This window comes from Zonotrichia leucophrys, chromosome 2 (genome assembly GCF_028769735.1).
Source record: "Zonotrichia leucophrys gambelii isolate GWCS_2022_RI chromosome 2, RI_Zleu_2.0, whole genome shotgun sequence".
Taxonomy (NCBI): Eukaryota; Metazoa; Chordata; class Aves; order Passeriformes; family Passerellidae; genus Zonotrichia; species Zonotrichia leucophrys.
The window spans coordinates 18,314,676-18,337,783 of NC_088171.1; the positions used below are offsets into that span (position 1 = coordinate 18,314,676).

Consider the following 23,108-nt stretch of genomic DNA (forward strand, 5'->3'; position numbering starts at 1 on the left):
GAGAGGAAAACCTAGCTGATCTCATTTTGGACCCTGTGGGAATGCTGTCTTCTGAAGGTGATATTTTAATACCTGTGATAAATTTTGTCAAGAACTGAGAACTTGTTTTTATACTCACTTGTAGTCTTTGGCTACAACCAGATCACACCAGCTTTGGAATTTAGCCTTTCTGCTGTCAAAGTCAATGAAGCATTGTTTGTCAGGGGAATGTTTTTCAAAAATATAAATGTGTTCTTTTCTGTTGGTGTAATGTGTGCACATCCCAAAGAAGGTGGGATATCGGCTGTTTTATCAGCTGTATAAATTGATAATTATTTTCTGACTGGGGGCAGTGTATGATGATTTTTGTTTGTCTTGCATGCCAGAAGGATCTCACTCAATCTGTTTTCTGAGTCTTCAGCATCTGTTCAATTTTTTTCAATTTAATTCTTCATCAAGATCTTAAATAGCCATTTATTTAAAGGTTTAGAAATATTTATCTTCATACATTCCTTTCCCCCATTAAATGTGTCAGTGGAAGCCTGTCCTGATTTTTACTATAAGTGGAGGGAAAAAAATTACAGATCACATGAGGAGAGTATTTCTGCAGCATCATTCCTCTGATTTCAGATGTAGAGGCTGAAGGCAGCTGCAGTCAGCTGACAGTTGGTGGTCATGTTCGGATATACGTGAGGAAGGGGCGTGCGGTTTCAAGTGCATAATGAAGCCGTTGTTTCGTCACCAGGAAGCAGGGATGGATGGTAGCAGCCCAGGGAAATGAGAGACAGTGATGTTGCTGTAGTGGAAGGGAAATCTCATCACACGGAGCCAGAGCTCTCTGCAGGCAGCTGTAGGGATGCACAAGGCAAAATGGCACAAACGTGTTTTGCTTTCTGTAAAGGTACAGGATAAACGTAAGGAGCAGATTAACGCCTGAGATGGACATGCTCACAAGGAGGGTGAAGTTATTTTTTATGCTCTACTGCCCTTTATGTCTGTTGGTACCTTCCAGTGAAATCAGTGTTAGCTGTATTTTTAGCTTGCTGTAGTCAACATCAATATAACAAGATAATTCTGTCTTTACATCTGTAAGCAGTTTTTACTGTATTTTCCTATTTTCTGCCAGCTGCAGTTTACAAAGGATGTCACAGCACTGGTAAGAAATGTACAGTAGCCATTTCTCTGGTTTTGTAAGGCATGTTTTTCTTAATGATTTGTGAGAAGAAAGAATATGAAACAGCAAGTTTTGATAATGAGCTAGATAGTCAGAGCTGAATTTTCTTCGTAATGCTGATCTCTTGATTTGTGGTTTGTGCCTGTGTTATTTGGTCTGTTTTCTCTCAGTATGCTTTAATATTTTGCACTTCACTAATGCTCGGTGTAACATTGCAGCAATATTGGAAATGCCTCGCCCTCCTCTCTACTTTGCTCTGTGTTAATTTTATGGCTGCACTTGGGCTTTTATAACTGTCTGCTCTTAAGGCAGAGCACATTGATATACTGGAATTGAGCATGTTATGATTTGAACAGGAAATGCTGTGATATGATAGCACTCCTAAGTGTATAAAAGCCCTGAGAAATTATTTTAATCTTCTGTTACATTGGCAGGCTCTGCATTGGCTCTTTATTTCATTATGTTCAAACTGAACAAAGTCATGCTGAAGTTTTTCAATAATAGAATATTGTTTAAGTATGCTGTATGCTTCTCATTGATATATTATTTTGAATGTTCTCTTAATTTCACATTGACAAATGCTGCTTTCAGAAATGCTGCAGAAACGTACTAAGTATAATATAACCATCTTTTTCTTAGGAGTCAGGTTGTTATGCATGAAGATGCAAAGTGCACTAAGGAAATTAGAGATTTCATTTTGGGTTTCAATAGTGCATGGGCAGTGGTGAATATGAATTTTCATACTATTTTACCTCAAAGTAAAAATGCTAAATATAATTAATATTTTTACAGTAAAATTTATGTACCATGTACTTGCTGTATCCTGTAAAATATAAAATGACTTACAGGGTGTTGGCTCACAACAGTATGTTACTGCTTCAATTTATTCATTAGATGTTTAGGAAGAGTAGCTTTTATGTAGAAGACATTATGTATGCATATTTATTTTATTTATATTAAAAATTATTTATTTATATTTTGTGTGTGTATTATTTGTCTGTACTTTTCATATGTACTGCAATAAGTGAACAGAGTTGTTTTATACCCTAAGTGTATAGAGAATTTTCTAGTGCTAGTTGTATTTGTTATGCAGCATTTTAACCTATTGAGCGCTGTGAAATTCCAGTTTCCAGCGATGGGAGGCTTAAATGAGAAAAATGTGTGAAGTATCATGTTATAAAGCAGAATTGATGGGGAGGAAAATACTGTGTTGTGTGCTCATGGATTTTGAGAAACCTGACTCAGTGCCCTGCTCGCAGTATTTCCTAGAATTCGTCATTAGTTCAGTTTTTTAATTGTTGAGGAAAGGAATGTATGCCATGATTTTTTTCTTGTTCTGTTTCTGCTCACTAAGGGGCTGGAATGCTGGTTTTATCTTTTGAACTAACATTTTGTCTGAAATTAGAGAGTGTGGATTTTGAACCTGTGCTCCCCTCCCTTGAAGCTTGATCATGCAAATACTAAATGGTGAACTTCTCCATCTCCCTCACTACTGAATACTCACTTAATCTTCTCTCCACAGGCGTATTCCCAAGATGCCTACCTGAAAGGCAACGAGGCCTACAGTGGCAATGCCCACAACATACCCGAACCACCACCAATATGTTATCCACGCCTGACATCCGCAGCCTCTGTTAAGGCACAAGCTGGAGACAAGCTCCCTTCTGACTTCTCACTGGGGAAGCAGCAAGTCAGCAGACCAGTCCGGGCATTGACACAGCCAGAGAGGGCCTACAGAATGGAAATACAAGTGCCTCCATCACCAACAGACATTGCAAAATCGAATACAGCTGTGTGTGTTTGCAATGAAACTGTAAGGACTGTTATTGTGCCTTCTGAGAAGGCTGTAGATTTGACATCTTGCAGAAATAACCATGCTGGTCCATCACACAGGACAGAGGAAGTAAGATATGGCGTAAAAGATCAAACCAGTGTAAAAGCATGGACCACCACATCACCACCATCTTTAGTGTCCACTGCCATTGTACTTCCTCAGACTCCAATAACGAGACCAGTTGATACAACTGTAACAGTAAGTAAAGCTTCAAATTATGTAGTATGTCCAGAAGGCATCCCAAACACTAGGCCTTCTACTCAAGCCACAGACTCGCCCTCGGTCTCTACTAATCACTACAGTTCTCCAACCTCCCACCAGCACATAGACTGGAAGACCTACAAGACTTACAAGGAGTACATTGATAACAGGCGCATGCACATGTATGGCTCCAGGACAATACAGGAAAGGTTGGACAGCTTAAGGGCAGCTTCTCAGAACACAACTGAGTATAATCAGGTGGTGCCAAGTCGCACTGCTTCTCAGGTACGGCGCAGGAGCACCTCGCATGACAGGGTTCCGCAGTCTGTCCAGATCCGGCAGAGAAGCGTATCCCAGGAAAGGCTTGAAGAGCCCATGCTGGTGAAAGAATGGCCACGAAGTGCTTCACAAGATACTCTGACTTCACCTTCAGCCAATGCTAGAAATCACAGGGCTCGGTCCTGGGATTATCTCAGCAAACAGGGTGAAGTGCTAGAAAATTTTCATTCTGAGAATATGATTGCAGATGCAAATGGAGATAGGAGAAAGACTTACAAATGGACAGGCTTTACTGAACAAGATGATCGGCGAGGTATTTATGACAGGTCTAGACAACATGCATTTCATATGTCCCTTCGAGGTCAAAATTTTCCTATTGCTCCAAATACTTATATTTCAGACAACAGGAGAGCAGGTAGTAGGGCTTCTCTGCCTGGTTCTCACTTTCAGAAAGTTTCACCAGATCTCAAAATGTTACAGCCTTCTCGTGATTTGCAAACTCCTGGGGGAGTTTCAAAATCTGCAGGTGTTTCACAAGAGAGATTGTGTCTCACACCAGCCAGAAGTTCTAAAAGTAGCTCTCTGAAGAACTCCACTCCCTATGCAGCAAAACCATCGATTCCCCTTAACCAGGGCCTGGATGCTATTGCCAGCAAAGACCAAAGAACAGTAAATCACTTGCATCAAAGCAGTCTGTTAAACCAACAGTCAAGGACCCGAGCTGAAGGTGCCCCAGATCACAAAACAGAAACTGGTAAAACCATCCAGCCCTCCTCTCTGGCTTCAGCTTCTGCCAAACTTGTTCAGCCAACAAGTGAGTGTTTAACTACCTCGGACAACGTAGATGGTTCCATCAGACAAAAGATTCATGGTTTTGAAAGGGAAGATGTTCGTGAGTCTGAAAGTCTGCAAATGGATGTTCAGGGAAATGACAAAGACACAGTGGTCATGAGGGACAAATCACCTTCTGGCCACCAAACTCCCCAGCCTTTGAGGCATCAGTCCTACATTCTTGCTGTAAATGACCAAGAGGCAGCCTCAGACAATACCTGTTGGTTACCTAACGATGCTCGGAGAGAAGTCCACATAAAAAGAATTGAGGAAAGGAAAGCATCGAGTTCCAGCCCACCTGGTGACTCTTTGGCTTCAATTCCATTTATTGGTGAGTTAAATTATTTCAGTGTACATCAAATGCTTTTCCCTCCTTAAGGTGATGAAAAACAAGATGCCAGGTAGCTGACTGCTATTCCTGTAAACCCTGAGGTTGAGAGGCCTGGGAGATTTTTCTCATCTAAAATAACTTTGGGTTGATAAAAGGAAAAATATTTTTCAATGGAGAAAAATAATATTCTGTTTTGTTTGGGGGTCCTGGAGAATGAATGTAAAAAAGCCCACAGTGATCTAGTATTTTTCTAGAGTTTTCTTTACCCTGTGGGTAAATCTGTGTTACATAACTCCATCTGGTTGTCACTCCACATAATGTTTGTGATGTTACATATATGGACAACTGGCATTTGCAGCACCTTTCAAATACTTGTACTTCTCTAGTAAAAAAACATACTTGAAATCCAATACAGAGAGAATATGGATGCAAATCCATGTAAGAGTGATTTCTGGGGAACAAAGATGTTTTTCAGCTGAATAGGTATGGTGAAAGCCTTCTGAGACAGATGGGGAATAGATGAAAGCTGTTTCAGGTGAAGGGATAGCAATAAAAAGAGGTGGATTTGCAAGTAAAGATGCTAATGTGGATATGAATGAAAGGGTTTGTGGAAGCAGAATCTGAGAAGGCAAAATGATTTTCCTGTGTGCTGTGACACAAACAGGGTTGGAATTATAGGGAGTTGCTGGGAAGGGCAGTGAAGAAGAAAAGAATCCAAGGATTGGATATAGTAGAAAAAAAAATTATATTGGATGTTGGATATGTGATGATGACTTAGTGTCTTCTGCTGAAGAGACAGTTACAGTGGCACAGCATTTCTGTTCTATCCAAGAAGTCAATGCCACTGTTGTCTTTGTCCTGCTGTTGTTGTTGGGTTGGATTTTCTTTTGTTGTGGCTGATTTAATCCTTTGTAGTCTGGATGTCTGTACATCATTTTCCGCAGGAGTTGATTTATACCTGACTCTCTGTGCTCATGAATTTAGTGTAGGAAGTATTTAGAAAGTACTGAATACGGAATTTTGATTCTCAGTCTCAGCAGTGTGAAAAACAACTCTTTTTAATTATACTTTTTTTTTTTTTTTTAACACATGATGTTGAGGGAATTACAGATACAGTGTCTTATCATAACTGCCTTCTGTTGGGGATCTGAAGCATTGATTTTTTTCCCCTAGCGGTATGTATACTATCTGCTACTAGTTGAAAGTGAGTAACCAAAAAACAGTGAAGAAGCTTTGTGTTCATCAGAAAATGGAAATCATACAAAAGATACAATAATTCTGTTCTTTTAACAAGATACTGGTAAGACATTAAAAAGTACTTTCTTAGCAAGCAGGTACTGCTTTTGTTGGGTTTTTGATTTTGAATGGGAGTTGTATAGATCTTTTTCATTCTTGTTACTACTGGATGCATCAGTGTAATTTTAGATTCTTCTTCAGACCCAGCCAGTCTTTAAGGATAAGCAAAGTTTGTGAGGCATGTAACTGATCTTTGTGCAGGATTTTTCAATACTCTGCCTAAAATCAGTGTTGGGCTCCTGACAAACATTCCGTGTTTGCTGGAAGCATTTTAATCCCGTACAGATGAAATGTCATGTTAAACTCAGATCAAGATTGGTAACATCAAACCCAACCTTTTTGTTCACCATCTTCTTTCTTGGTTTTGTCAAAGATTCTCCATGAACTTTTATTTATGTGACTTGTTTCCATATTTTGGAGAAATGTGTTGAAAGTTCAAGGAAGCCTTAAACATGTCAGTTGAACTGTATTTGGTAGCAGCTGAGCAGTTCAGAAGGAACAAAATTGTAACTCTCCATTGCAGTCTCTTGGCATAAAACCCCATGGGATTGAATTCTTATAAGCCTCTTGGAGTGAAACCTCCCGAATGTTCCAGAAATACTGAAACCTGATGCTTCTGGAGCTTGGACACTCTCTGAGTCAGCAGGGTCCTTGTGGCTGTCTTCCTAGCAAGAAATTCCTGTGCCAGTACGGGGGCTGTGGAAAGTTTCTACCCCAACTCCAGCACCTTGACGAGGAAATAAGGGATAAGAAATAATGAATATTTCCTTGAGGAGGAAATAATGAATATTCTCTGTGAATAGAAAGAGCATGAGATGTTATGGAAGTGGACCACTTCTTATGTTAGCGTTTTATATGCATTATTCTAACTTTGCTTGTTTTGCTATCATTATGCCTAATTACAACTTCGCTTGTTAAAAGCTGTGCTTAATCAGGCAGATAAAGCCCTAGATCTGCTTTGAAATTCAGTTAAAGGCTTTTTAACTCTTCAGATGGAAAATCACTGGGAGTTTTGGTTTAGGGTTTTCTTTTGGGTTTTGAGTTCTTTTTTCCTTCTCCGATTATTGAGAAGGATCTTAATTTGAATAAAGACATACCTTGGAGTATGGCAAATGGCTTTATTTCCCTTATTCTTATATCCATGAAGTAGGGTGTTTTGCATTCTTAGGTTTTGTTGGGTAGAACTAATTTAATACACTTACTGAAGTTACTTGTACAGTAGATACTTGGAGTAGTGTAGAAATGTAAATGTGGGGGAGGGTAACAAATATCTTCCAAGGTCACATATTGCTACCTTTTAAAATATGCGTGGTATTTAAAATATTTGTGGTGTGTCTATTTTTATCACCACTTTCTACTTATTAAAAGTAGTAGATATGGCCAGGACTGTATTTTGGTAGAAATTCAGCCAGGAGCAATTTGCTTTTTTAGCAGTGTTTTGTGACTGGCCCACTTCTGAGAACAGCACAACATCAGGGTGATTTTAGCTCTGCGTAAGTAGTTCAGTGCCCTGCACCACAAACAGAAATCCAAGCAGAGTTTCTGTTGAGCTTCCTTACAGCAGATTCTTGCAGGGATCATGGTGGGTTACTGAATAACTGCCTTTTGACACTAGTATTTTCACAAAGGTAGTTCAGAAGCAGGGAGATTTAAATTTTAACCTCTCATTTAAATAGAAATGAGAGATCTGTTCAGACCAAACCTAGTAGGTAGCTGTAATATCTTGTAGTGGAGAAACTGATTTATTTGAAAATATTAGATAAAATATTGTGTATTCAAACTCTTCAGGTAAGCACCTGTTCTTGGGGGTGATGAAGCTGCCAGCTTTACAGATAAACATACAGTGGTATTGCACACTTTACTACTTTCCATGTGCTACTAAATGCAGGATATTGTGGTTCTCAGAAAGCTACTCTTTCTATTTCAGGTCCAGAGAAAAGCTATGTTCTTAAAATGCTCTCTATTGTTTCAAACTAAACAAATTAGTCTTGTGGCACTCTACTGTTTTTACCCAGAAAAGGTCTCACCTGTTCCCTAGACTAATAAAAAATACCATTTTCTCTATCAGTGACTATATTAGCAATCGTGGTGTTTAATGTGCATTTTTCGGACTTGCAATTTTTGCCTGATTTCTGTGCTAGAGGACAGCAAATGATAATTTTCTGGCCTACTGGGTAATTTTTGGATGAGTTAATCTTCACTGGAATGGAAAGTAGAATGCTGCTAAACATCCTAATAGACGTGGATGACAAGTGGTGTCTCTCAGGGGCCCTTACTGGGACCAGGGTTATTAAATATCTTCATTGGTGACACAGAGAGTGCTGTTAAGTGCACCTTGGCAGATTTGTGGATGACACCAAGCTTGGGACGTGCTCTTGCCACACCTGAAGGATGGGATGTCGTCCAGAGGGACCTGGACAGCTCGAGAAGTAGGCACATGGCAATCTGATGTGGTTTAACAAGACCAATGCAAGGTGCCCTGAGTCAGGGCAGGCCCTGATATCAGCACAGGCTGGGGAATGGACAGTGAGAGCAGCCCTGCCCAGGGGGGCTTGGGGGTGCTGGTGGGTGAGAGGCTGGACATGACCCAGCCATGGGCCCTCCCAGCCCAGAGAGCCAAACCTGCACTGGGCTGCATCAAAAGCAGCCTGGGCAGCTGCTAAAGGGAGGGGATTCAGCTCTCTGCTCGGCTGGTAAAGGGAGGGGATTCAGCCCTCTGCTCTGCTTTGGTGAGACCCCACCTGCTGCATCCAGCTCTGGGGTCCCCAGCAGGGAAGGTGTGGACCTGTTGGAGCAAGTCCAGAGGAGGGCCAAGTTTATTAGATGAAGCACCTTTCCTATGAGGAAAGGCTGAGAGAATTGGGATTGTTCAGCCAGGAGAAGAGAAGGCTTTGGGGTGCTGTAATTGTGGCCTTCCTCCTGAAGGGAGCCTGCAAGAAAGATGAAGAGAAACGTTTTGCAAGAATGTGTAGTGAAAGGACAAAGGGCAATGGATTATTTAAATTGATAAAATATGAGGAGGAAGCTCTTTACTGTGAGGGTGGTGAAACACTGAAACAGGTTGCCCAGAGAAGCTGTGGATGCCCTATTCCTGGAAGTACACAAGATCTGGTTGGGTGGGTCCCTGAGCAGCCTGGTCTAGTGGAAGGTGTCCTGCCCACAGCAGGGGGCTTAGGTCCCTTCCAACCCAAAACATTTATGAGTTTTGTAACTGTTGAGAAAATGTTGATTCAGAATATAGTTATTTTAATACATTTCATAGACATAAATGTCTAGTATGCATGTCTGAGATACGCAGCAAGGTTGAAAATATTTTTTGCTTCTTACAATACTTAGTGTAGAGTAGAAAGAAATAAAAAAGAGATTAATCCAACCCCCATATTGAGTTGAATGAACTACTCACAGGAGAGAAATGGGGGTGCTGCTTCAATACTTAACCTGATTGCAGCATGTGCAGCTGTCAGGCCAGCTTGCTTTGCCCATTACTATTGGGTGGATGTTCTTTCCAGCTTTGCAGAGGCCTGTCACATGAAAATTAGTTTTAAACAGATATGTTTAAAAACCTTAGCCTAAATGTCATCTTGAAGTTCAAAATTATTTTAAAATAAAATCAAGTTCATAGCCATCCTGTTATAGAGTTTTTCCTTATACAGTAGCATTACATAAGTACAAAGATTCTTCCTTAAAGGTGCGATCCCATTTTGGAAATATTTAGCACATGCTTACCCCAGAAAAGTTTTAGGTGACTTCATTCCACTATTAAATTGTGAATAACTGAGGGAAAATTAGCAGATAAAAATATCTGACCAGACTTTGAAAGCATGAAAATATTGTAAAAATTAGATGAGTGTTCTCCCCCTGACTGAAACTCATATGTTGGGAAAGGTATAAGAACAGGACAAGGGTATGTGCTACTTAATCTTGGTACTTTCTACTCTCCCACCATTTGCACTTTAAAATATCTCTGAGCCAAATGTGATTTTAAGTGTACCATAAATTTCTCTATTCTCTTCTGTATTGCAGTAAAATTTTCTTATCCAATCCCCTGTATTGATTTAAATGAAGATTTGCCAGGGATTTCACAGTTGAAACTACATGGTATTTATTCCCTTAGTGTTTGTCTGTGTTTTTCTAAAATATGTCTCCTGTTGACTAAATTCGCAGTGTGGGTTGAAAGGGTCCCCAAGGACCGTCTGGTTCCAGTCCCCTGCCATCAGTGGAAACACCTTCCACTGGCTTGCTCAGAAACTCCTTCAAACTGGCCTTGGGCAGTTCCAGGAATGGGATAGCCACAGCTTCTCTGGGGAACCTGTTGCAGTGCCTCACCCCCCTTACAATAAACCCCTCTGTTTCTTCTACCCTTAGTGCAGGCGCAGCAATTTCGGTGCTGGTAATCAGACACACTCTGCTGTTCACTGTGCTTTAAAGGTGATCTTCATGCTCATTTTCAAAACCAAAAGGTTTGGGGGGGATTTTAGTTTTTGTGATTTTTGGGGGGTGGGGGTTTTGATGGTGTTTTTGTTTTGTTGGGGTTTTTTTGTTTTGTGTTTTTTTGTATTTCATGACTTGTTTTTTTTACAAACATGTCATAAATAAAAGTACTTGGGTACTTGGTGATTAGCAGATAGGGTAAATTTACCTGGCTTCCAGTGAGTTCTGCTCAACCCTGTTTTTATTTTTCTTTTATATTGTTGCTACTGCATGTTTTTTTAAAGTATATTAACTAAGAAATTAGGAGTTGAAACATTCTAAACCACCTATAACTAATTAAGCTTTTCAGGCAACTTTATTATACATGTGACTGCATTTATCTTCTTTAGTGCTGGAAGTAGGGGTGAATAGCTTTACCTTATCAATACTTACCTTTAAATCCTAGGTAAAGTACTCAACTCCAAGTACTTTTTGGAGAGTGTAAAGACGTCACTGTCAAGTCTTAGTGGATTATGTGCCATACTTTCCCTGTCCTCCCCCTACATCTTAATGCCTCTCTCTGCAGGCTGCTGAGGTTTGGAAGATGACAATGTGATTACATTGAATGCAATTGAAATAAGAAAATAAATTTATATGGTTGCACAACATGCTATGAAGAAAGGTTATGATGGTAGGAATAGTTTGGGGAAGCAAGCAGAAACATTCTCGTAAGCAGAAAGGAAGCATTTGAAAGAATGTACTCATTCTATTTTCTCTTTATGAGGAGAGAGAAACTAAAAGCCTTGGACTTCTCCAGCAGAGATTGTGGTTCATCAGCTCAAAATGTGTGGATTTCTTCAGGGCAATGGTGGCTGAATACTGATGGCTGATAGGCTGTGTTTTAAGGCAAAACAGCTGGCAGTCAAGATGAAAATGAAAATCTTCATCTATTGGGATAATTTTCTTTTCTACAAGTTACTGCCTAGCTATTCCAAACTATGAAAATAGAAGTGCAATTGCAGTAGATATTAGGGCTGACAAATGTTCATTTTTGAGGGCTGTTTCTTCCATTATTATCGTGATAGCATTGGAACAGCTTTTAACATGTCATCAGTGTTTCTAAGATAAGCACCAGTCTTGTATTTTTTTTCCAGGGTTTTACAGTGTGGCCTGCCAAATCACTGTTGCTCCAGGCTGAACATTTCAGTGTTTCTTATCCAAAGAACAGTTTTTAAGTCATTGTGGTGTTCTAAAGTATAGCGGCCAAAATGCAAAATTACAAATTAGGTTTTTAAATACCATTTAAATGCTTCTGTAACTCAAAAATATTTTTTAAATTAAAACTTAAAATTGGGAGCAATGATTCCTAACATCTAGAAGAGTTTTAATTGAGTAGAAGCATCAGATTTGCTTGATAGTGAGTAATATTTTCAAATCATACATCATCCTCAGTGTATCATTATAACTTCAAAATTGCAGGTAGTAATGGAATGCTGTGGGGTTTCTTGGCAACAAAAAATATACTGAGAGTTGTACTTTTTGGTGTGATGGGGTAATATGGCGAGCAGGAACCTTTAGAATTGCTTTGTGTAGAAAGATAGTTAAACTTTTGTTTGACACTGAAATAAAGAATAGGCCTCCACAGATACAGTTTTCACCACAATCTGACATGAAGAATAACCTTGGGAAGCCTTTTCTGTTTGTGTGAAACACAGTATAACAAACATAGTATTTACATGAGTGCATTAGCAGAGGACTGGATTTGATGATTCAGGAAGCTTTTTCCAGTCATGTGTTTCTGGGGCTTAGAGCCATGAATGTGCTCAGCATGCAGACATGTTTCCATTCTATTCTTTTGGCCACATGAGGATAATTACATAAAGTAGATATATGAAGTTCTTTGTAAAGACAATTAGTGCTGGAAGTACTTAAAAACTAGCAAAAAAAAAATATTTTTCAAGATTCTTTTTTGAGAAAATGAAGTAACAGGTCATGAGGAATCCAGGCAATAGAGTTATCTTTTTCCCAAATCAGTTATTACAGCCTTGGAAGTCAATACATAAGGGAGCTTTTAACCTTGCAGACTGAATTATAAGATGCAGCAGTTTTTACTGCAGAATTTAAAACAAGAAGTCACTGCTGTGGGGAATTTATTAGTCCTCTGTGCTATCTTGTATGATGGCAGAGTTAATTCAATGTAGCTTACTTTTGATTCAACAATTAGATTTTGTTTGTTGATTGTTTCCGGCCTTCTCACTACTGCTGAAGTTGTATACATGGTATTTTTATTTATTGTCTTCCTGACAGGCTTTTAAGAAAAATGCCCTACATTAGTGTGTCTGTGTTTACCTTATTGGCAGCTTCTTCTGGGGTTTCTTGGTGACAGACCTTTTTTTTTATTTCCTTGCCTGTGTGTGGATGAGGATCTTTTTCCTAATCTGTGTTATCTTGTCCATGCTCTGTCCTTCCTTTCCTCATTCTTTTTACTGGTGCCACTTCCCTGCAGTCTCTGTCCCCCTGCTGTGCTGTCCCTTACTCCACTTGTGCCTCAGCAGCCTTTTCTCTATGCTTTTGTGCTGCCTGCTGCTGAGTTTAAGGAAGGGACATCAGTGCACACAGCTGTGCTTTAAAGGAAGTGCTGCCTGTAGCAAGCTGGAGCAAATCTAACCTGAGAGGCACAGAAGGTGTATTAGACATTAAAGCTTTTACCTACTGCATTTAGGAAGAATACTTCAGACTAAAGTATTGTTGGTCCATTATGAAAATGCAGAGCCTGTTTTGGTATCATGTACTGTGGAGTACTTGGACAGGCCAAGGATGTGGAGTGCAAAACAGTTGTAGACAAAGGACTGAAATTCATTAAGGCAGTGCCTCTAAAGTCAGTCCTGCTGCAGGGTCACCGGCACATCCTGTCAGTCCTTCCATAAAGAGAAGATTAGGGTTTATTTAATTCTACTAATGAGTACTTGATAGTTTGTTCCTTTTTTTGTTACATAAGCAAATTAATTTGACATGTAAGATTCATTCTTAAATTGCATCCCAGAGCCACAGACTGTTGTTCAAGTGAACTACTGAAGAACTAGAGAGGCAATTATGAAAATACTTACTGTAATGACTGTCAGGTAGATGCCATCTCAGTCTATAAGGAACCTTGACATCTGTGGCTCAGTTGAATGAAAATAATGTTTTTAATGACTCTTGTTTTGCAGGCAGCAGCATGAGCTACCTCTAGCTTTCTGTGGAAGGCTGGGCTTTTTACAACCAATCACTGATACATTTACACAAGATCTGAGTAACCAAAATTGCATTAAATACTACAGGAGCATTTATAAACAAATACCTAATCCAAGAATTTGGTATAGTTGTTAGAAAGCCAGTAATATTAAAATACATTTATCTCCTTCAATGTGTGCATTTTGGGAAATTATATGTTGGATAACTTTTTTTGTTTCTGGGAGTGCATGCTGTCTCAACACTCTTCATGGGACATGTAAAGCTGTTTTTAAGTGTGTATTACTACACAGCTGTTACATTTTTATGATCTGAATCTTTAAATCAGGTAGTCTTTGATAAAATACATACTTGTTGAATTAAGCTTTGTGGCCACATATTCACATTGTTTGTTTAAATTGAGATGCCCAATTAGTGTTTCAAATAGTAACGTGGTCTGCAAAACATTTACTAAATAACACTGTTTGTTCCTAAGGCCTTCTGAGGTATTGAAATATTGCTTGCAAGACTGCCATGCCTGAAGGGGAATACATGAGAAGAATGATTTTAGCCTTTATAAGCTATTTTTTTTCCAGTAATTTTTTATTACCAGTGAAGAAAAGCTTTGGCAAACTGAATCTGTATGGATTGGAGGAGGAATCACCTTTCTCTGTGAATAATCCCTATTAAAGCATCCCTGCTGGTGGCTGTATTAAAGTCTATCTGTGAATTTGTTTCCCATGTGTGTATGATTCAGTTAACTAAACAGCTGCCTTAAACACCTCTCTCCCTTGCTTTCCCACTACCACAAAAAAAAAGAAACCACCAAGCAGCCAAAGCTCGACAACAAACAAAAGCAAACTCCACAATCACTACCAGCTTGGATAAAAAGGGTGCTCTTAAGACAGCTCCAGTGCAGCTCAACCCATACCTGTCCATGCAACCCACTGAAATGCGTCTGAAGGTAGTGCCTAAGTGTTCAGGTTCTGCCTGAAGGCTGATTACAAGTGATGTTCTTCAGGGCCATATTGTTTCATGTTCATGACCTTGAGAGGAGATAAGAGATACTTATTAAGTTTGGCAACACTAGCCTTAGACTCTCCTAGTCTGTATCAATAAGAAAGAACCCAACCAGAATACTGAGGGAGATCTCCCCCTCTATTTGGCACTTATTGGGTAAGAGCCTTCACCAATATGGTCTGAATTCAGCATTATCACTGCCTTGTGGAGAATGTGAGCCTGAGAGACATTCCAAGGCTTGCTTCCACCTGAATAATTCTGTGATTCGTTTAACTTAACATTTGAGGCTCTCAAAATGTGCCCCCTTTTGTGTTCAGGTTGTTCCTTTCAAACCTTAATGTTTAAGGGACTGTTCAGGAGATGGGCTAAACAAACACATGAAATGCTGTACTAATCATGATAAAATTGTATTGTTGCAGCTTAATAGGTTATAATACAGATCTGTGCTTTTTTTTTCAGTGATTTTGTGTCAGTTTCTTTGAGTAGCTGATAAATTGGTTAATACTTACTTATTCATTCACATAGTGGGGACAGTATGTCCTGTTAGTCATGCTTTCTTGCCCATGAAATTCTCAGTTTTGAAATCTGGTTCTGCCTCTGAACCCATTCTGTATAAAACTTGTCTGTATCAGTTTTTTTTCACCTCACCTACATTGTGTGCAGATGCTCTCTATCTTTGTATGTCTCCAGCTGCATGGCAGTACAAGCCTACTGTGATACACAAATGTCTCTGTGCTTTAGCTAGAGGATCAGTCCGTTGTTGGAGCTGTGTTTGGAGCTGTGTTATGTTACAAGTTTTCAGTGTCTTACCCCCTTAAATGTTTCTGTGTTTTAGGGCTCTTCCTGAAAATCATTAGTTGCAACTGTTGACCACTTGCACTCTCGTGCAAACGCAAGTGATATCCCCCCCTTGGCCAGAGATGCTCTGTCACTATGCTGGTTCTGATGGCCAGTCTCTTGTGTCATTTCATAGATAAAAATGCAGAACAGATTGTATTTGAAAAGTATGACATAAAGTAGTCCTGGAATAACAGAATCTAACTCCTGGCCTTGTGCAAGACACCCCAAGAATCATACCATGAGCCCAAGAGCATTGTCCAAACTCTTCCAAATCAGGCTTTGTGCTGTGACCACTTCCCTGGGGAGCTGTTCCAGTGCCCAGCAACCCCCTGGGTGAAGAACCTTTTCCAGATATCCCACCTAAACCTCTCCTGACTCAGCTTTGTGCTGTTTCCTTGAGTCCTGTCACTGGTCACAAGAGTAAAGAAGAGATCAGTGTCTGCCCCTTTTCTCCTTGTGAGGATGTTGAAGGACACAATGAGGTCTCCCCTCAGCCTCCCTTTCTCCAGGCTCAACAGACCAAGATCAGTGGATAACCCTGTTGTAGAAGGAAATCAGGTTTGACAAGCAGGACTTTGCTTCATGAACCTGTGCTGGCTCTGACCAATGACTGCATTGTCCTCCAGGTGTTTTTCAGTACCTCCTAGAATAATCTTTTCCATGGAGTCTTTGACCTTTTTGTTGCAAATATTTAAAGAGATGCCAGTAATTTGAGGTAGCAAACTGAAAGAGAATTATTTTGTGTGGTTTCTCTTCTGGCTTGTTTGTTCTGTGCACTTCACTGCTTTTTGGACACAGTCATTTCATTGATGGGTGAGCTGAACACATCCATTCACATGCTATGTGAGGAGTTTTGGGGTGCAAATATGTCAGTCAAGGAAACTGAAAAGGTTAACAAATATTGCAAGCACTTGAAAGAAAGATCAGAATACAAGGAATATGTGGGGTTGTTTGGATTTTGTTTCTTACTGGACAGCAGCAGTGGCATTTGCCACATTGAATTAATAGGCAGAAACTCCTATGGTGTGTGTCATGATTTACACCATCATCACTTTATATTACATAAAAGCTTGCTGGCTGACCTTCAGCCTCTTCAGGGACTGACTGCATAGTTATGCCTCTCCTATACCAATGTCATTTGCAGTTCCCCTAAAGTTTGCATATTTCTAAAACAACTTTAATTTTGATTCATCTGCAAATTAGATCCACTGTGAAGTAATAATGATTTGAATAATTATTGTTGCTTTCAGGGACTTACAAACTGTTCTTCCTCATCTGAATTCTTGGATTTAAGTGTTGTGGGAAATGCTGTAGTGTTGCCAGATATGTTTGTGTTCACAGCTCGCACAGATCTATTTCAAGTGCCAGTGTTTTTATAACTTTTGGGAGTAGAGACTATGACATTTGAGATATGTCTGTTAACATAAATAACTTTAACCTGAGCACTTTCAGTCTGCGTGGTATAACTCAATCAATTGCACAGTGATTGAGTGATTATATTCCTTAGTCAACATTAGTTTCAGGGAAGCTCAGCACATTAAAAAAAATAGGAAATTGAGCTGTTGTAGGTTTGAAATTAAAGTACAGCTGAGCATTTTCCTGTGTCCTAGTTGTTGTCGTGAATTCACCTGTAATTGCTTCTAATTTATCGCTTTGGATGGAAGTAAAACATGGAGATTTTTTAATTGTAGCATGAGGGTTCAGTGTGAATTCTGTTGCTTTTCCTTTTTATTAAAATTTCTAGTTTGCAGACGGGTTTTTTGGGATACACTTTTTTAACTTTGAAAGTTATTACATTTTTCACACCAGACAGTTTAGAGGCATGTTACTGCTAAACTATCCTGTACTTTGTTTATTGCCTTGTTCTGTACATTGCCAAATTTTGATGGTACAAGTGCTGCCTTAACAGAACTGTTAGTGACTGTTGGAACAGCACAATGCAGCACACGCAGTTGTGTTCGCACAAAGCAAAGAATAAACCTCTGTCTGTGAGTGTTCATTGGTTTCAATAGGCTTTTCAGTAGCTCTGCATATTACAATTCTTAGCACCTAGAGTACATTCATATTCATTACAGCAGTACAGTTCAGCCCCTGCTCGTGATTCTTTTTCTTTTCCATCCCTTTCTCTACCAGAGGGTGAAGTAGAATGATTTTTTTAGTGCTAGCAATGTGCTCTACAAGATGTTATGGCTCTTTTCTCAAAATGATGGAAAATGCATCTTTTGGCTTCTTCCATCTTGTAAAGAACATGTTAAATACCAGAATATTTAAAGCTTTTTGGAATCTTTCATGATGACCCTTGTGGCTATTGAGACTGAGAGGTGCTGGGCATGTATGGCATGCAGTCATTTCTATGAACAATTAGTGGAAGAACTGGTTGGTATGTAATAGTCCCATCTTTTAAAGCTCTGAGTACTTGCTTCTTTATTTGAATGTACTGAGGATGGGGGGATTGGTTCTTTGAATGCTAGACAGCTGTTTAAAATGCTTTTTTTGTTTGCTTGTAACTTGACTGTTTTATTTGAACACTCTAAATCAAATGGCTTTTGATAGTCTGCCCCTGTTTTATTGTAGATATCTGTCTCTTGAGCTCAAACTTACTGATACAATGAGTGTGGGTTTTGCTTATGCATGCAAACAAAAATTCTCTACTTGCAAATAATATTGAGAGATTACCAAGTAATTCCTGTTTCTTTTGCACACAGCGAAATTGATTTTTTTGCCTTTATCTCTAATGTACAATTATCATCCCTATGAAATTAAACAAGCTTCTCTTAATGAAAAAAAGAGTACATTTGACAGTGTGAATTAATTGGACCCTTTTGTTTGTTAGAATGACTTCATGTTTAAGATATCTGATATCCCAGTAATGAGAAGTTCAGACAGCTATTTGATTTGAGCATTTGATTAATGCATTTAATATGTTAATATATGGCATATTACCTTTGTAGATGAACCGACTAGTCCTAGTATTGACCATGATATTGCACACATTCCTGCTTCTGCTGTTATTTCTGCATCTGCTTCTCAAGCACCAGCTATAACAGCTGTTCCTCCCAGTCCTACATCTCCAATCCCTTTAATTCGGCGACAACTTTCACATGATCATGGTGAGCGTTGATTTCATTCTTTTTCTCTTGCAACTTTTTTCCTTTCACACTCTGGAAATCAGGAGTGAAAATTGTAGACACTTCATTGCTTGAAATAAATCACAAAAATGTAATTCAAGTTCCTACATACTCAAAAATTTCTATTTCTTTGTAGAATCCATCCGGCCTAGTGTCCTGGATAGCCAGCCTGCCACAAAAACAGAGAGATCAAAGTCATATGATGAAGGACTGGATGACTACAGAGAAGAGGGAAAATCGTGAGTTCATGGAAAAATTAACTTAATTTGGACATCTGGTTTTTTAAGTGTTTAAAATCTCATTTTAACATTTGTTTTTCTTCCCACAGATCCATTAAGCATGTATCTAGTTTAAAGGGGATTAAGGTAGGTAAATATATATATATATGTAGCAACTCCTAAACATTACCCACACTGCTGTGACAAATGGTTTGGATTATACAGGTCTGTTTTATGAAGTGATGTGCTAAACAGACAGGAAGTTTATTGGAATTGCTACTGATCAAGTTGCTGATGTATGCATCATAAAAGTAAACATGGTCGCTTTTCCCTGGACCCATCACATGGTCCTTGATTTTCTTTTTCCTCAGTCTCTGTAAACAAAGCATATTAAACATGGTGGCCTTTTGTGAAAACTCACTAATGAATGTCTAAGACTTGTGAAGTTTCTCAAAGTATTCTTGGCATGTGTAAGGCATGTGCAAGTTTACATACTATTGTTGTGTGTAAACTTCAGAAATTGTTTTCCTGGGACCATATTCCTGGGGACATTTTTAAACTGAGAGACATCTTGAATGTAGGAACTGTAGGCAAATGCCTATAGAATTACACCATGAGATTCTTTCTGTGATGTTTACTCTAGGTCCCAGACAGCCAGAAATCTTCAGAAGACTCTGGTTCCCGGAAAGATTCTTCTTCAGAGGTGTTTGGTGATGCCTCCAAAGAAGGATGGCTCCATTTTCGACAGCTTTTTACAGACAAAGGAAAGGTATCTGTCATGTTTGAGGTTTTGACCTTGGACAAATGCCAGGCTGGTGACAAACTAAGATGAGAAACTTCAGGCCTTCCTGTTTAGGTTTTCTTATTTTTTTGGAGGGGATAATATCATCAATAATAACATAAAAATTTTAGATCTGTTAGAAATTGACTTCAGTCAATTCCTCAGCTTTGTCTACAGACTGCTTTCCAGACGATTTTAATTTTACATTTCAAAGCATCTGTTGAACTAAACTAATTTCTAATGACTAATTAAATAATAGGAATCAGTCCCTTGATAGGTGTAGTTGCACTTTTTTTCCTCTTTCCTAATAATGAAAAAAGTTGTAATTTTTGTGAATGTTGCAGAGTTGAGTTCAAATAATCTTCTGCACAAATACAGACTAATGCTTAAGGAAAACTGAGTGTCTGGAATTTCCTTGGTGTGAAGATGCCATTCTGACTTGGAGGCAGTTTAAAAGGCATGGGCAAGAGTTCCCTAAATATGAGACCAGAAATGGTCTCATTCTGTTTCTTACCCACTGTCACATGTGAACTCACACTCGGTGGTCTGGGAGGGCAGGTTATGGAACAATTCACTCCTCTCATGGAGAGCAAGAGTGAATCCCACTTTGTCTTTCTGCCAGCTAGGTGGATAGCTTTGCTTTGTAAAACTTCTGGAGGTAGTTTTGCAATCCAGAAAGGGGCACTGTAACAAGTAAGCAATGTGACACCTTGGTTGCTGTTTTTCAGCGAGTTGGTGGGAGCATTCGGCCATGGAAGCAACTGTATGTTGTTCTTCGAGGTCATTCCCTTTATTTGTACAAGGATAAAAAGGAACAAGTGACCCTCTCTGAGGAAGAACAACCTATAAGCATCAATGCCTGCTTGATAGACATTTCGTACTGTGAAACCAAGAGGAAGAATGTGTTCAGACTCACCACATCAGACCGCGAGTATCTGTTTCAGGCTGAGGACAGAGATAATATGTTAGCGTGGATTAAAGCAATACAAGACAACAGCAACTTAAATGATGAGGTGATTATATAATATTTAAAGCAGAAGCTGTAGTTTTTGCATTTTAATTCAAAATGTGTTGTGTTTTCTTGTAATTAATACTTGAACAAACGAATTAACTTTCAGTTAACCAGTTGACCAAAATGTGAACAGGAACATAAACAAAACATAAAAGAAAATGAGAAGAAAGGAAGGGTACTGAGTAAATTAATAGAGTTTTAAAAACTCAATGTAATCATAATCAGAAAACAGATGTTTGAAATAAATTAGTTAATGCTGTTGCTGATTTAAGTAAAGATACACTTTATAGTAAACTGATCTGCCAAAAATACCTAAGCTTTTCTAAAAGATAATTGCAGGTTTAGGACCAGTGTGGTCCCTCTTCAGACTTGCATTGCAGAGTGTCTGCAGTAGTACACTTTGAAGAGTTTCTCAGTAGTTAAAGAATGAAACTCTGAAGAAGCCTGTTTCTCTGATTAAAAGCTGATGTTTCTGTTAATTAAGTCAGTGCTTATTGCCAAAGGCAAATAGGTGCTATTGTACATAAGGTATCAATACCTGTCCCAATATTGTCCATTGTGTTTTCATTGCAGTGATGAGCAACAGAGGAATACTTTTATGTCTGTGGCCATACACATCTACTCAGATTCAAAATAATTATCCAAAATATTACACAGATAGAAAAAAAAGCAGATTTGAATTCATGTCTTTTTCAGCTGTAGTTGTAGTAGCAATTAGTTCTCTAAGTACTGTGTGTGCACAGGATTAGATTATTTTGGGTAGTAATATGCGTTTACTTGCATTTTTTCTGTTTAAACTTACTTTCAGTTTAAGTATTAATTACATCAAACTGCTTTAAAAAAACCCCTGTAAATACCAATACTTGATTTGTAATTACTCACTTTAATTTTCCTTGTGGTTTTTCAGTGTTTTTTCTTTACTGTTCTCAGGAACTGCCTCTTAGGATGTTTGGTTTGGTGAGGGTTTGGGTTTTTTTAAAGTGGTCTGAATTGTTGAATTCTATACTTACTTGGTTACCAGAAGAGTTAATCATATTCTGAAAGAAAATTTTTTTCTATTTTATGAGATTATAAAATATTTCTCAATTTATTTTCTAGGATACTGGTGTTACTAGTAGAGATCTAATTAGTCGGAGGATTAAAGAGTACAGCACAATGATGAGGTGAGTGACTTATATGGTGCCCCAGTGGTCTTTTTAGAGTTTTTATTTAGTTTCTTTCAACTGAAGTAGTCTCTCTTGCTCAGTTCTTCAAGCAGCAAAACAGAGCCATCTCCCAAAACACCTCGCCAGAGTCTGAGTATCAGACAGACTCTACTTGGAACTAAAGCAGAACAGAGGACTCAGAGTCCACATTCTCCTAAGGATGAGACAGAAAGGAAGCTTCTCACTAAAGGTCTGTATGTTTTGTGTATTTCTTTAGTTCCCTTCTGCCCCAGTGCAAGGCCATCTAGGTGCCCTTCTCAGATATTTTTGAATTCATTAATATACAGATGCAAACCAAGTATTAGCCCAGGGGTTTTAAGCTGCACCTTTAATTGCTCATTTCTAGGAACTACTTAATCTCAGATCCTGCAACTTTTATTTTAGTTCCCTCTCAAAAAGTTTTTATGGATTTTTTTCCTTCAGCTCTATGTCGGGCTAACAGTAGTAAACATAGGCGTTAAGCTTCTTGAGAGCAAACTTTTGTCAATCTTTGGAAATAATTATGTGTGTAATTCATACTTCTGTCTCCTGCTGACTCGGAACTGATAAGGTAAATTTTTCCACTAAAGTGCTTCCAAAGTATAGAACAGATTTTTTTAATATTAATTTTTAAAACACAGGAGTGAACTTGTATTATTTTTTCCAGAACAAAATTAATGCCTCCTGAGTTCTAAAAAACTATGATGAGCTGGCACTGCAAACTTGAACAGTATCTGAGCTCCATCAAATAATGTCGCTATCTACTCTTTTTTTATTCTCTTTTTGATTTTTTTTACTTTTTTTTTCCCACATAGTGTGTAGACATATAGTACTTCACATCAGACTGTTGTTTAGAAAATGTTCTGTACAAATTCAGGCAACTGGATAAGCAACCACTTTTGAGTGATTCAGTCTTGAATTTAAGTTGTCAGTGAATTCTGGTTTTTGTTGCCAAAAAATGTCCCTTTGCTTCTGCAAAGCTACACATGTAACTAAATGGCACATGTTGGGTAAACCTCAAATCTACTGAAAGAATATCTCCAGAAATAAGCAAGAAATACTTACTGTGTTAGATGACTTGCAGTGCAAGATAAATGGGAATTGCAGTTTGTTACAAGAATTCTGTAGGAGAGGTAAACAGAGAAACTGAGAAACTTTTAACCTGATTTTTGGAAAGAGGATATTTTAAGTGAGTAATGTTTGGAATTACTTAGGAGTGACTAAAATCTGATAATTTCTGAAAGAATGAGTAAGTCTGCACAAGTGTGAGCATGGCTCCAGAGTCTGATGGGTATTTTGTGCAGCAGTGTGATTCCATGGAGACTTAGTGTTGTGATACTAAATGTAGATTTCAGTTTTTAAAAATTTTAGTAGTTTATA

General features: G+C 38.6%; 1 protein-coding gene across 5 annotated transcripts in view; it reads left to right on the forward strand.

The window, feature by feature from the left end:
* ARHGAP21 (Rho GTPase activating protein 21) overlaps nt 1-23,108 on the forward strand; it is a 111,976-nt gene that overhangs the window by 78,658 nt on the left and 10,210 nt on the right. For 4 of the 5 annotated variants that reach the window (XM_064704103.1, XM_064704101.1, XM_064704102.1 and 1 more), the window contains 9 exons: nt 1,106-1,135; nt 2,676-4,629; nt 18,357-18,515; nt 18,670-18,772; nt 18,862-18,898; nt 19,395-19,520; nt 20,261-20,545; nt 21,643-21,707; nt 21,791-21,939. In XM_064704103.1, the coding sequence (XP_064560173.1) occupies nt 1,106-1,135; nt 2,676-4,629; nt 18,357-18,515; nt 18,670-18,772; nt 18,862-18,898; nt 19,395-19,520; nt 20,261-20,545; nt 21,643-21,707; nt 21,791-21,939 (2,908 nt within the window). The remainder of the gene's footprint in view (nt 1-1,105; nt 1,136-2,675; nt 4,630-18,356; nt 18,516-18,669; nt 18,773-18,861; nt 18,899-19,394; nt 19,521-20,260; nt 20,546-21,642; nt 21,708-21,790; nt 21,940-23,108) is intronic. The other variant, XM_064704105.1, reaches the window with a different exon arrangement.